At 37.4% G+C, this 16,100-nt stretch overlaps 1 protein-coding gene across 1 annotated transcript; it reads left to right on the top strand.

The window, feature by feature from the left end:
• Positions 1–4,341: 4,341 nt before the first annotated feature.
• On the top strand, positions 4,342–12,661 carry tmem30ab (transmembrane protein 30Ab). The gene is made up of 7 exons (XM_067417218.1): positions 4,342–4,804; positions 4,954–5,073; positions 5,766–5,873; positions 9,302–9,386; positions 9,473–9,613; positions 9,708–9,914; positions 11,491–12,661. The coding sequence occupies exons 1-7, from the start codon at positions 4,562–4,564 to the stop codon at positions 11,682–11,684; spliced, it is 1,098 nt and encodes a 365-aa protein (XP_067273319.1). The 5' UTR covers positions 4,342–4,561; the 3' UTR covers positions 11,685–12,661.
• The last annotated feature ends 3,439 nt before the right edge of the window (positions 12,662–16,100 follow it).

A 16,100-nucleotide genomic window follows, 5' to 3' on the forward strand; every position in this document is an offset into this window, starting at 1 on the left:
GCAGGGAATCGAACAGGATTTTCCACATAGGACATATAAGAAATTATTTTAGCATCTATTCTAGCCTATTCAGCCTTCTGAAAATCGTTTTTAACCCTTAACTGCATATGCAGGCAAAATCAATATAAGTCTGGTGGACACTTTACTATCCAATGAAGCAATTTGGATTTGTGAATGGCAGTAAAAAGCTCATTCATTTATTTATTAGATTCATTTAAAGTCGGCATGAAATGGAAGTTGCAATATGAAATGGAAGTCCATTGTGACAGGACATTGTGACAGTTACAACCGAAGTATGTAGCAAAGCATTTGTGAAGCAACACACACAACCTTGAGGCGGATGGGTTACAACAGCAGAAGATCCCATCAGGAACCACTCATCTCCACTACAAATAGGAAAAAGAGGCTACAATTTGCAAAAGCTCACCAAAATTGGACAGTTGAAGACTGGAAAAATGTTGCCAGGTCTGATGAGTCTTGATTTCTGTTGAGACATTCAGATGGTGGAGTCAGAATTTGGTGTAAACAGAATGAGAACATGGATCCATCATGCCTTGTTGCCACTGTGCAGGCTGGTGGTGGTGGTGTAATGGTGTGCGGGATGTTTTCCTGGCACACTTTAGGCCCCTTAGTGCCAATTGGGCATCATTTAAATGCCACAGCCTACCTGAGCATTGTTTCTGACCATGTCCATCCCTTTATGACCACCATGTACCCATCTTCTGATGGCTACTTCCAGCAGGATAATACACCATGTCACAAAGCTTGAATCACATGACCATGAGTTCACTGTACTAAAACACAATATTAGTATGGTGTTCCTATAATCCTTTAGGTGAGTGTATACACATAAATACATACATAAAAGAATTGTCATTTTCGACTCCCTGTGAGTTTTATATTTACCTCATGTTCACGGAATAATGAAAGGACATCTGGTCTGATCCACACACACACTGTTAAAGAGAAGCTGCAGAAGGACATGCATATGACAACTTAAGAAAGGCGATGATATAGCTGGAGTCATTTGCATTCATGTTGGTGAATAAGAGTCAGTTTCACATACAAATAAAAATTACACTGTCACCGGATTTCGGCAAAGCCGTGTCTCAAGGCTGTCAACAGCAAAGCTGAACAAGACAGCTAAATGTCCCAAAAGGTTGGAGTGTAGCACTCAGACAAAACCAAGCCAAGTTTGCTCAGTAATGTTAGGAGATGACTGCCAGGACAGCAGTTCAGGAACGGGCAGAGCTGACAGTGTATAAAAGTTGGCAGCTCTCTGGACTGAGCAAACAAGAAGAACAAAAGTAAAGTTTAGATGTAAAAAATAAAATAAAAAAGGCCTAGGGGGATGAAGTAAGCGGCAAGTGAAAACACAGAAGTTATACACGCTTTTGAAATAGAGTGGAGGACAAAGATAAAGAAATCACAAAGTCACAGAGACAGTGCATAAATCTAAAGAGGAAGTTATTGGATAAAAAGAATCGGAGTTGTGAGCAGAAATGGTAGAGGCTGGCTTGTTGAAATGGTAGATTGAAGAGCTATAAAAGAGCATTTTAGATCTTGAAAAATATATAGGGTTTTTTAAAGTTGAGCAAGTCTGGAGGTCTACACCTGCATGATAAGGAACTTGGAATCTTTAATGGAAAAGAGGGTTGGCATAAATACAGCTTTGATAAAATACTGCAAGTTTAGTCCCCACAGCTGTTACTTATGAGAGAACCTGTTCCTGCATTTAGTCGTTGCTTTGGTCTGTTGCTCCATCTTGTGGTTCAAATGGAGCACCTTCTTGGTTACTTTGAATTGAACCACATATCCGACAGAAAATGCAAATAGTTTAGTTTGTCTATTTGAATATTATACAGAATATTTGAATATACACCAATAAGCTAAATTATTATGATCACCTGCCTTGGTCCGTGAGTGCTGCTAAAAAAACCTTCAAGCCCTATGGTCGAGCCGCATTGAACTTGTCCAGTGCATCCCAGATGCTCGATTGGACTGAGATCTGGGGAATTTGGAGGCCAGGGCAACACTTTGAACTCCATTCTTCACTCTCAGAAAAAAAGGCACATTTCTGTCACTGGGGTAGTACCCTAAGGTACAAAAGTGAAAAGATAGAAAGAAGTCTTTGTACCATACTAACCAACATATTAGTACCTTTAAAGGTACATATAAGTATTTTAAGAGTGCTTATTAGTACTTTAAAGGTATACATATTAGTACCTTTTCAGTTTTGTACCTTAGGGTACCGTCCCAGAGACAGAAATGTACATTTTTTCTAACAGTGTTGAACAAAAAGTTTGCGTAGTGTGGCAGGATGCATTATCCTGCTGAAAGAGGCCACTACCATCAGGGAACACCATTGTATGAAGAAGTGTATCTGGTCTGCAACCATGTTTAGATAGTGTCAAATTTACATACATTTGTATGGCCAGACCCAGGGTTTCACAGCAGTACATTGCCCAGAGCCTCACACTCTCTCCACCGGCTTGTCATCATCCACAGTGACTCCTGGTGCATCACTTCCCCAGTTAAACGGTGCACACGCCACACGTACATGGCTTTCCACGTAATGTAAAAGAAAATGAGACTCATTGGAGGCGACATTCTTCCACTGCTCCTCGGCCCAGCTCTGATGCTCACGTGCCCATTATAGGCACAAGGGGTCACCATGCAGACCTACACGCAGCAGAATGTGTATCAAGCTGTGTGTTGAGACAAATTTCTTCCATGGATCATTAAAATTGTGTGTGTCTTGTTTCACAGTAGGACATCTGTTAATTTGGACCAAACAGGATATAGCCCTAGTGCATCTTGGCCACACAAACCATGTAGCCGGTTTGTCCCTCCTCGGACCACCGTTGGTAAATTTTCTCCTCTGCTAAGCAGGAGCAACCCACAAGCCTTGCCGTTTCAGACATACTCTTGACTCAGTTTTTCTTGCCCTAACAATTGGACCTTTTCAAATTCACTCAGGGCTGCATTTCCCAAAAATATCATAAGCCTAAGTTGATCATAGAACAATTTCCACCAATGGTCTCGATTATCAACTCAGGCTTACAATGCTTTTGGGAAATGCAGCCCAGATATAATACAAATATGTGACTTTGTTAGGGGCTGATCAATGATATTTGCTTCACATGTGACTGGTTATAATGTTTTGGCTTATCAGTGTTCAATTTATAGAAAATTACACACATAATTATTACGCAAGTAGGGATATTTAGAGAGGAATAAATGTTGCTACTAGTGTAAAAAACTGTGTATATATTTGCTTTAAATTTTGTGGAGTCTGCATAGTTTTATTACAGAAGTTAGTTTGGATACATTTTGATTTTCTATCAAAAGTGTATTGACCAGCATTTTGAAAAAATAAAACAAAATAATAATAAACGCATATATGTAACAGTTGGATATAGTTATAAAAGTATGTATACAGTATTTATAATTTATACATATAATTTTACTACTAATTAGTTTAATTCTCTTCTAACATCTCTGTGTGGTGGTATCATGTATGAGCGCCTGCCAGATGTCTGATTCATTTGAGCGAATCGGTTCGTTTTAGTGAACTACTTTAAAAAATGATTCACCAATTCCTTTGAGTCATGTTCATCATTTTAACAGATTCTCTCATAACATGGGGGTACTTTTTTTTTTTTTTTTTTTTTTTACATTTCTTTGTGTTGACTTATGTTCTTTTGTCTTTAATCACTTCATGATGCAATAAACTGAAGCTTCTTAAAAACTGATCACTGAAAAATCACTAATTGTGGGCAGTTGTTGAAGTTTGAATGTACACCTTTCCACACAATCTAAATTCATTGATTACTTTCTTAAGTGAAAAGGTGCTATTTTATGGGCATGAGTAGCCTATTAACGCAAATGTGAACATGCTGTTATTGTGGACAGATATTTTATATTATTAAGGGAACAGTTATTGTAGCCTACGTGATCTGAATAATTTTAACACATTTAATATTACTTATTTTTGTGTTTAGTCAGACATAAGAACAATGTACTGTGCTCAATAAATGTATCTGGCTAGACATAATTAGTGTTTACATGAAATCAAACCAAATTTCGAATATTTTACGTAAGCGTAGGCTATCGATTTTCAGCCCTTGCCTGGTAGCAATTGCAGAATGAACAGCAAAGTTTGTCAAGCAATTCTGACTTTATAACCTATAATTATGTGACTCGCAACTCTAAACTCCCTGAATAAACAATTTTGTTTGATAAAAAGTCGCAATTATCTTTTAAAATGCTTAATTCCGTAGCGGATCGAAACAATCTATTTCCAAATCAGTTCGACTGAATCAAATGAACCGGCTCATGCACATGATTCGCGAATCACACTAGCTGACACTTCCTGTAGCACCGCCTCAAACAAACAAGCAACTTAAGTTTCCATACAAACTGGAGAGAAGGCCGCTGTAAAGATAATCTACTGCAGCGGACATATAAAACACTTTTATATTAATTAACTTACTTGTTTAATATCGAGGAATCGTGTGTTTTATACAAATATTGAAGCTGTGAGCTGGTAATTACTGTGATGGCGTCCGGCTACAGCGCGAAAGAGGAAGACGGTAATCACAGCGGACCCGCGGGTCTCGGCGGAGCCGCCATCCGGACTAGAAAACCCGACAACACCGCCTTCAAACAGCAGCGGTTACCGGCATGGCAGCCGATATTGACCGCGGGGACTGTGTTACCCGCATTCTTTGTCATCGGCCTCATCTTCATTCCCATAGGAATCGGCCTCTTCGTGACGTCCAAGAACATCAAAGAGTTCGAGGTTTGAGCCTGTTGCACTGTGTGTTTTGTGTAATTTTATTAATAAATATACACAGCAAATAGACGTGGATCTGAAGTAATAATCTGAGCACATGCGATATCTGTTATCTAACTGCGTGTTAAGCATATCCGTGTTTTTCTGGTTTACAGATTGATTATACCGGGACTGACATGTCCAGTCCGTGCTTTAACTGCTCTCAAAGCTTCAGCTGGAACAGCACGACTCCATGCAAATGTACCCTGTCCTTCTCATTAGACCAGCCATTCGAGGTGAGTATTTATGACCTGCCCATTATGCTGCATTCCTTTTAAAGGGATAGTATAGCAAAATAAATGTTTTGCCATTTACTCACCCTCATGTTGCTCCAACTCCTTGTGACTAACTTTTATGACTGATTATTATTATACCTCTCATGTCTCAATGAATATAAGCTTTTGCATATTCAACCTATTTTTAACCTCCGTGACTTTCCGGGTGTCAGTTGCCTTCAGCATTTTTTATCTGCACAAAAGCAGTCTGAGTCTGTTACTCTGCTGTCCCACTTGATATTGCTAACTGGTATTTATTACCATGTTTTAATTCATTATAGTATTATTAAGCACCCTGGTTTGTACAAATAGTTGTAACGTTGACTACACTAACTTTATTTTTTTAGTTATTTTCTTATTTGTGGCTCTCACACTTAAATGGGTACTAAATGATTATCATTCATATTCAATAAACATGGTATTGTTCATTATTCAGAAATGTGATTGTACCATACACCATAGTACTTTTTGGTTGTAGGTTCATCAATCACTTTTAGCTGTTTTATGAGGAAATAGAAGACGTTGACTTTCCTGACTGATGACATTGGACATGCATTTTAAATCCAAATGTTCCCTGTTTATTTATTTATAGCATATGTTAGGAGCTTTTTTATAACAATGCCAGTTTAAGACTTTCAACTTTATGTCCTCAGAGTAATGTATTCATGTACTACGGCCTCTCAAATTTCTACCAAAACCATCGGCGGTATGTGAAGTCCAGAGATGACAGCCAACTTAATGGAGATGTACGATCACTTAAGGTATTGCACATTTGAATCTATCTATCTATCTATCTATCTATCTATCTATCTATCTATCTATCTATCTATCTATCTATCTATCTATCTATCTATCGACTGATCGATAGTAATGTCTTCGATCAGTCGTTCGTGTCCTCCACTAATATTAGCACCCTTGATAAATATGAGCCAAGAAAGTTATGAAAATAAATCTGCATTTTTTTTATTCTTTTGATCCTTCATTAAAAAAAATCACAAAATTCTAACTTTTCATTGAAGTCAAACAATTGAAAGTGGAGGGAAACTCTCATTATGAAATAAATGTTTTTCTCTAGTTCACGTTGGCCACAATTATTGGCACCCAATTATTGCAATGTCCTTTTCCCAAGTTAACAGCTCTGAGTCTTCCCCTATAAAGCCTGATAAGTTCGGAGAACACTTCACAAGAGATCAGAGACCAATTATTTCATACAGAATCTCTTCAGATCCCATTAATTTTCTATAGGGTTCATTTTGTGCACAGTGACACATTTTGTGTTGATTTTAATGTTTGTTTTGGATTATTGTCCTGATGGAAGATCCAGCCACGGCCCTTTATAGACGGTTTCATCGAACGCACGCGCGTTGCTACGGTTACTTGCCTGGCCTGAAGTTAACTTCCAGTCTGTGTTTGTTTATCAGTCTGGCTAGTGGATAGTATGCCGCACTACTCAGTAGAAACACATTTTTGACGTAATATTTATATTCATAATATATATTTATATTATAGTTGGTTTACTCATTGTGATGAATGATTAAGAAAATTTGGCCTTTGTGTTTCAACATGTAAAGGAACAGGAAGTCATAGCTGGACAGTGTATTGCTCCTAGTCACCCTGGTGGGTCAATTATTATGTTTTTTTTTGTTGTAAAAATATGATTAGGAATATACTTCAGATATATTTCTTGCTCCAAAAAAAATCTAGATGTGCCAATTGTGGCTAACATGCATTGGAGAAAAACATTTATTTCATGATGTGAGTTTCCCCTCACTTTCAATTGTTTGACTTCAATGAAAGGTTAGAATCTTGTGAATTATTATTATTATTATTATTATTATTATTATTATTATTATTATTATTATTATTATTATTTAATTTTTTGTCTGAAAAATCAAAAGGATAAACAACGCAGATTTATTTTCACTGTCTATTTACCAAGGGTGCCAATATTAGTGGAGGGCACTCTGTCTGTCTGTCTGTCTGTCTGTCTATCTAAAGATCAATCATGTATCATTAACACCATATATCTACACAGACACAGATCTATACTATGGCTGGTGTCCAAAAGCTTAGGCAGCAGACTTGTTGACTCACTGCCCTTGCTCTGACTTTGCAGGCAGTGTTTGCGCATGAAGGTACCTCTCGGACAGACTTCTAAGGCAGCGTAGAGCGTTGGTTATAACTAAGAAAATATTTAATTACTATAATAGTAATTTCTCACTAGAAGTGAAATTAGAAGTGGAAAAAGTTATCAAAAAAACAAACACATTTGCACCAAAGAAAAGGTGACATTTTTTAACTGTTACAGAACTGAATGCACAGGATTGTGTGACATAATTGGCATTGCATACGAAAATCTTGAAGGTATCTCAGTAGACGGGATGTCATTGAATGTCACACCATCATTGGATTCAGATGTGCCCTGTTGCCGTGCTACTTCTGATTGCTGAAACAGACAGAGTACCTATATATATATATATATATATATATATATATATATATATATATATATATAAATAAAGGTACTCTGTCTGTTTCAGCAATCAATGTGTGTATAATATATATAATACACACACTCACCTAAAGGATTATTAGGGACACCTGTTCAATTTCTCATTAATGCAATTATCTAATCAACTAATCACATGGCAGTTGCTTCAATGCATTTAGGGCTGTGGTCCTGGTCGAGACGATCTCATGAACTCCAAACTGAATGTCAGAATGGGAAAGAAAGGTGATTTAGGCAATTTTGAGGCAGGTTGGGGCCAGATGAACTGGTCTGAGAATTTGAAACCTGCTCAGTTACTGGGATTTTCACGCACAACCATTTCTAGGGTTTACAACGAATGTTGCGAAAAGGGAAAAACATCCAGTATGCGGCAGTCCTGTGGGCAAAAATGCCTTGTTGATGCTAGAGGTCAGAGGAGAATGGGACGACTGATTCAAGCTGATAGAAGAGCAACTTGGGGGATGTTTTCTTGGCAAACTTTAGGCCCCTTAGTGCCAATTGGGCATCATTTTAATGCCAAGGGCTACCTGAGCATTGTTTCTGACCATGTCCATCCCTTTATGACCACAATGCACCTATCCTCTGATGGCTACTTCCAGCAGAATAATGCACCATGTCACAAAGCTTGAATCATTTCAAATTGGTTTATTGAACATGACAATGAGTTTACTGTACTAAAATGTCCCCCAGTCACCAGATCTCAACCTAATAGAGCATCTTTGGGATGTGGTGGAACGGGAGCAATCTCTATTAACTGCAAGATGCTATCCTATCAATATGTGCAAACATTTCTAAAGAATGCTTTCAGCACCTTGTTGAATCAATGCCACGTAGAATTAAGGCAGTCCTGAAGGCAAAAGGGGGTCAAACCATAGGTGTAACTGTTATCAGTGTGAAGACTGCACGAGCCACGAGAGAAAACTGCACCACAGACGAGCGCTTTAATCTAACGCTTAACGCTGTTGCAGAGACTTTCTATTTGTTCCGGTCAGATCACGAAACAAAATGCACAAAAACTGTCCCTGCTCTTGATGTACAACCACTGATGGTATTCGGTTTTGATGAGAGAAAAAATAGGCTACGAGGGCAGATTAGAAACGAGATGCATCAAAATGAGCTTTGGCGTGCATATAGTACGCAGTTTTTCACGTGCATATGATACGCAATTTATGTCCCACCCACTTTTTAAAACAAATTTACGCCTCTGGGTCAAACAGGCTCTAATATTCCTTTAGATGAGTATATAACAGGCATTATATATATATATATATATATATATATATATATATATATATATATATATATATATAGACAGCCCTAGTTTTAATGGCGAAGCAAATAGAAACTAAATAATTTACCTGATATTGAACTCAGCTGTCTGACATGTTTGACAGCATACTATGCTCCGCCAGCACTAACACATGTCAACACAATGTCAACAAGCGCTACATGAGAGCAGGGTTTGGCATCATGGATTTAAAAACATCTCCACACCTATTATACCCCTGCCAATCACCGACAGACATTGTCGCTTTTAATAAACTTTAAACTGAGTGACACTGCAACAGCTGTCGCCTGTTACAAGAAGTCTACTGCTTCATAAATGCAAAACGTGCTTGATTTGATTCTATTTAATTGCATGCTACTGAATGAAGCTCAAGGCGTATTATTATTTTTCAGGATCCAAGCAAAGAATGTGAGCCGTACCGTTTTAATGAAAAGCCCATAGCCCCGTGTGGAGCCATTGCTAACAGCATGTTTAACGGTAAGACCTGGATCTGAATACTTGTCATTGTGCAAGTATTCCCCAAGAGTTTTAATACTGATTATCTCTTTCACTCTTTGCTTTAGACACATTGGACTTGTTTTACATGGATCCTAATGGAACAAAAACCCAAATTCCATTGATCAAAAAAGGGATTGCATGGTGGACTGACAAACATGTGAAGTTCAGAAACCCTGCTGGCAGTAATCTTACTGCTGCTTTTATAGGTATACATTTTTACTTAGACTTACTTACTGTATATACTCTGAACTGGCATAAGTTTTGTTTATATTTCAAACTAAAACTCTTCTCATCTTCCAGACACAGCGAAGCCGGTCAACTGGCGCAAGCCTGTTTATGAGCTAGACACTGACCCAGAAAACAACGGCTTCATAAATGAGGATTTCATTGTATGGATGCGCACAGCTGCCCTCCCCACCTTCAGAAAGCTCTACCGCATCATTCAGAAGAAGAACAGCATGATACCCACACTGCCCAGAGGCAACTACACCCTGGAAGTCACCTACAGTATCCTTGCATTTCATACCGTTAAAATGTCTAGCTCTGCAGAGAGTGATAGCTGACAGTGTATCTATGTGAGGAGTAGGTAGGATAAAATTAACAAGAAATAATTCAGATTTTTCATGAGGTGCTCTTTGAAACAATCTCAAATCCTGCTCTGATAGCTTTTCATGAAAATTGTTAGGCTAATTGTATTTTATATTATATTATATTAGCTTTCCTGTAGCTCAACCAGTAAAGTCTGGTGTTAGCAACGCCAAGGTCATGGGTTTGATTCCTAGGGAAAGCAAGAACTGACAAAAAATGTAAAAATGTGTAGCTTAAAAATGCATGTAAGTCGCTTTGGATAAGCGTCTGCCAAATGCATAAATGTAAAATGTAAATATTATATTATATTAATTATATTATATTAATAGCATTTTTACTAGTGGTCTTTGACTTTGGTAAGTATACAACTACCATTCAAAATTGTGGACTTTGTAAGAGTTTGAATTAAAATAATACTTTTATTCAACATGGATGCATTAAATCGAACAAAAATGACAGAAAAGACATTTATAATTTTACAGAAGATCACATCATTAGAACATAATTTCTATTTCAAATCAAATGAATGATTTTCCACTGTATATTAAGCAGCACAACTGTTTTCAACAGTGATGATAATCAGCAAATCAGCATATTACAATGATTTTTATGTGACTGAAGACTGAAGTAATGATGCTGAAAATTTGACATCACAGGAATAAACTGCATTTTAAAATAAAAAAAGTTAACATAAAATGTAATATTTTACATTTTATGCTAAACTAAAATGTACCATAAAATGTACCATAATAATATTTTACATTTTATGGTGACTACACTGTAATCGGTATCATGCCACAATAACTGAACCAATTCTTAAATTTTTCCAGCATCAAAATCATTATAAATATGTATTGTCCAATTCTTAAATGCAATTTACAAAGCATATATTGCAGATAAGGGATATGAATTGTTAAATTTGCACACACTGGATTGTATTGTGACACCCAGTATTTTACCTCCAAATGTCAACACTTTGCCAACTATTAAATATTTATATTGTATTATAGTTGTATCCCTTAATTCATCTTTGATAATCAAAATAACATATTTAAATGGTTTTCCCTTTGTCTTAAAATAGCTTGATGTTCCACTCGGTCAACTGCTGTAAGTGCTACGGCTACACAATGGCAAGAGTTCAGCCATATTTGTTTGAACCATAGATCGTAAAAAAATTTTGAACGACGCGTCTTCACTACCTTCCACTGAAGAAAAGTAAAGCCGCCAGCGTCCGAATATGGTGCCATATGGACCAGGTCTGCGCAGCAGTGGCCCTGGTACCGGAATCTGCGCTGTAAAAAACATGTTTTTGGTACACTGCATTTTTAATGAGAAAATACTCTGTAAGGGTGTTAGTTAACTGAATTTGAATGTAGTTTGTCTTAAAACATATTCAAAACACCACATACATATAAACAACATTAACAATTTTCACCAAAGCTGGTCTTTAATAACTTTTAAATTGAGATTGTTTCCTCAACCACTTGCCCCTCAGACTACCCCGTCCGCAGCTTTGAGGGCCGGAAGCGTATGATCCTCAGCACCATCTCCTGGATGGGAGGGAAAAACCCCTTCTTGGGCATCGCCTATATGACTGTGGGCTCCATCTGCTTCTTCCTCAGCGTGGTGCTCCTTTTCATTCATCACAAATACGGAAACCGCAACAACAGCTCTGATATTCCCAATTAAGCTTGTGGAGCGCATGCGTTCTGTCAGGCACACAGCGTTTGTGTCTGTGTTTGAATGGCATGCTTCGATTCGAGAATTTTAATGGTGCAAGGCAGCATTTGACCACTTGATGTTCAGCTTATTTATTTCAAGATAAAGGTGTCCACTTCAAATTTTTATTTTAAAATGTTTTATTCTTTCTGATGATGGTTGATGGTTCATTTCAAGCATGATTTGACTGTTGATTTGCACAAGTCTGTTTAAGGCTGAGGTTAGCCTTATATTTATGGAAGCTTCCACCACAGAATAAAAAAAGAATAACAGTAATTGTGACTTTCTCTCACAATTCTGACCTTTTCCCTCGAATTCTAGATATAAACTCACAAAGGGAAAAAAGTCAGAATTGCGAGATAATTCTCAATGACTGTTTTCATTTTTTTTATTCTATGGTGGAAACGGGCTTCTACACATATTCCAAGATATATCTATTATAAATTCAAAGTTGTATAAACTAAATGAATGTATATTTGCATTTCATAGAAATTGTTTTTACTTTTAGCCAAAAGCGATGATTAAACAGGGAATTATGACTACTTTATTTTTAAGTTTAAAAGAAAATTTTCACTTTTCATCTGAGGTTCATAAAGGAAAATATTGAAGCTGTTAATTTCCAAACTTCTTTGTAGTGCCAGATTATGGTAGGGATCAATAACAACTGCATCTCATTTTGAGGACTGTTACATTCTTGTTGTTTTTTGGAGATGCTTGTACTCTTTGCTGTGTGTACGTCATGGCTTGCAAGGACCAAATGTTGTGTGCCTATTTAATTGAAACAGTCTTGGGCTCATTTTGGCTGTCATGTCTTTTTTATGTTATGTTTTAAGCATGTCTGCCTCTAACAAATAAGCACTTTAGAATGTGACAAGCCATACATTTTTGGCCAGGTTTTAGGAGCGCGTGCTTTGTTGTTAGGCGAATAAAATGTCTAATTACTGTAATGAATTTCTCATTATTGTGTTAAAGTAAACTTTGCATTCTTTATCAGCAGGAGGCAATGCCAAAAGAAGAAGACTGAATTAACCCCTTAACATGTTAAATCAATACAGGAAAAAGATCACTTTTTAATCCTCCTAAAAGAATGGATGTCATCTTTTTATTTTTATTATTTTTTGTAAGTCAACGCTACAATTAAACAATTTTGAAAGTGTAGTTCAACCTAGAAATGTAGTTCAAATTTGGAGAAAAAAATAGCATGTACACATCATGTATAAATATGTGTATATACAATACATAGGCTACGCATATAATGATGTATACAAATACAATGTAAACAAACGTGTTACATGTAATTAATCGATTTGCACAAGATAAATATCATAGATAAATATAAATATTTACATATTTCCAACAAATTAAAAAAAACATGTTTGGAATGACATGATGGTGAGCAAATTGATCTTTTCTAACCAATAGTAAGAAATAAAATAAAAAAATTCTCCAATTTTGGCCACAAATATTAGGACCCATCGAAATTCTTCAGAGTAAAACATCTGTATATTCCCATTCATATTTACCTTATTTTCTTTCTTTTTTTCTTTTTCTTTCTTTACAAATCAAGGTGAATATAGGTATGTGAAATTGTCCCGCCATGATATATAGGCCTACAGGAGTATACAGGTCCTTCTCAAAACATTAGCATATTGTGATAAAGTTCATTATTTTCCATAATGTAATGATAAAAATAAAACTTTCATATATTTTAGATTCATTGCACTCCAACTGAAATATTTCAGGTCTTTTATTGTTTTAATACTGATGATTTTGGCATACAGCTCATGAAAACCCAAAATTCCTATCTCCAAAAAATAGCATATTTCATCCGACCAATAAAAGAAAAGTGTTTTTAATACAAAAAAAGTCAAACTTCAAATAATTATGTTCAGTTATGCACTCAATACTTGGTCGGGAATCCTTTTGCAGAAATGACTGCTTCAATGCGGCGTGGCATGGAGGCGATCAGCCTGTGGCACTGCTGAGGTGTTATGGAGGCCCAGGATGCTTCGATAGCAGCCTTAAGCTCATCCAGAGTTTTGGGTCTTGCGTCTCTCAACTCTCTCTTCACAATATCCCACAGATTCTCTATGGGGTTCAGGTCAGGAGTGTTGGCAGGCCAATTGAGCACAGTAATAGCATGGTCAGTAAACCATTTACCAGTGGTTTTGGCACTGAGCAGGTGCCAGGTCGTGCTGAAAAACAAAATCTTCATCTCCATAAAGCTTTTCAGCAGATGGAAGCATGAAGTGCTCCAAAATCTCCTGATAGCTAGCTGCATTGACCCTGCCCTTGATAAAACACAGTGGACCAACACCAGCAGCTGACATGGCACCCCAGACCATCACTGACTGTGGGTACTTGACACTGGACTTCAGACATTTTGGCATTTCCTTCTCCCCAGTCTTCCTCCAGACTCTGGCACCTTGATTTCAGAATGACATGCAAAATTTGAGCAGCAGTCCAGTGCTGCTTCTCTGTAGCCCAGGTTAGGTGCTTCTGCCGCTGTTTCTGGTTCAAAAGTGGTTTGACCTGGGGAATGCGGCACCTGTAGCCCATTTCCTGCACACGCCTGTGCACGGTGGCTCTGATGTTTCTACTGCAGACTCAGTCCACTGCTTCCGCAGGTCCCCCAAGGTCTGGAATCGGTCCTTCTCAACAATCTTCCTCAGGGTCCGGTCACCTCTTCTAGTTTTGCAGCGTTTTTTGCCACACTTTTTCCTTCCCACAGACTTCCCACTGAGGTGCCTTGATACAGCACTCTGGGAACAGCCTATTCGTTCAGAAATTTCTTTCTGTGTCTTACCCTCTCACTTGAGGGTGTCAATGATGGCCTTCTGGACAGGGTCAGGTCAGCAGTCTTACCCATGATTGCGATTTTGAGTAATGAACCAGGCTGGGAGTTTTTAAAAGCCTCAGGAATCTTTTGCAGGTGTTTAGAGTTAATTAGTTGATTCAGATGATTAGGTTAATAGCTTGCTAATTTTTTGAGACAGGAATTTTGGGTTTTCATGAGCTGTATGCCAAAATCATCAGTATTAAAACAATAAAAGACCTGAAATATTTCAGTTGGTGCAATGAATCTAAAATATATGAAAGTTTAATTTTTATCATTACATTATGGAAAATAATGAACTTTATCACAATATGCTAAGTTTTTGAGAAGGACCTGTAAATACAAGGAAACACAAAGGCCAAATTCTTTGAATCATTTATCACAATGAGTAAACCAAAGAATATTAGTTCTGACGTGCAGCAAAAGATTGCTGAGCGTCACAAAATAGAAAGTGGCTGTAAGAAAATAGCTAAAGCATTGAAAATCCCTATTTCCACAATCAGGGGAATAATTAAGAAGTTCCAATCAACTAGAGATGTTATAAATCTGCCTGGAAGAGGACCCGTGTCTATATCGTCTAATGCACGGTGAGGAGTAGAGTGGCCAAAGACTCTCCAAGGATCACAGAAGGAGAATTAAAGAGGTTAAGTTAGTTGAGTCTGGGGGTCAGAAAGCCCAATAAAACTCAAACATACATACATACCGGTAACCACACGCTGATGGGAGGGTTTCAAGAGAAATACTCCTTGCTCATCCAAAAACAACCGACTGAAACTTCAAAAGAGACCTGGTTCTGGTCAGATAAAAATAAAAAAGAGCTTTTGGGCAGGAAAAATAAGTGTATGTTTACTTTTCATTTATCTTTTCATATGCATTTGCTTAGGCTATTTATAAATGCTTGTTTTGCTGCCTTCCTCACGTGTGTTTTGATCAGGAGATGCAGTACTCATTCAGAAGATGCGTAATAGCGCCCCCTAGCGTCTTACGGTGGAAACCCGGAAAATTCTGTGTTTGGTGGGGAAGTATTTTCTCACAAATAACAGAAAAATTCATGGCGGGGAAAGAGTTAATGTTGTGGGCCTATTTTTTTTTTTTTTGCTGAAGGTCCTGGGCATCTTGTCCAGATATCATGGATTCTTACCAGCAGATAAAAAAATTAAAACAACAAAACAAAACAAATCTTATAATGGACCATGGCTGGATCTTCCATCAGTATAATGATCCAAAACAAACATCAAAATCAAAACCCAAAAATGTGTCACTGAGCACAAAATGAAGCTTCTGCCATGGCCGTCACAGTTCCCTGCAAGGGGATAATCTAGCACTCGAAAAGCGTTCCACCCATAGGGGCGGCCATTTCTAACCAAGCCATCACCTGCTGTTAGCATCCCATTTGACTCCCAGTCATTTTTGAGACTCCATTTGTCCATTGTTTATTTCTAAAGAAACACGACAATGCATAAACGGCTCCATTACCTTGTATCTATCGCCACGTAGAAGCTGTTTTTGTAAAAATAGGCTAAAGATTGCATCATAACCAATGTGACTCT

Source organism: Pseudorasbora parva, chromosome 15 (genome assembly GCF_024679245.1).
Source record: "Pseudorasbora parva isolate DD20220531a chromosome 15, ASM2467924v1, whole genome shotgun sequence".
In the NCBI taxonomy this organism is placed as follows: domain Eukaryota; kingdom Metazoa; phylum Chordata; class Actinopteri; order Cypriniformes; family Gobionidae; genus Pseudorasbora; species Pseudorasbora parva.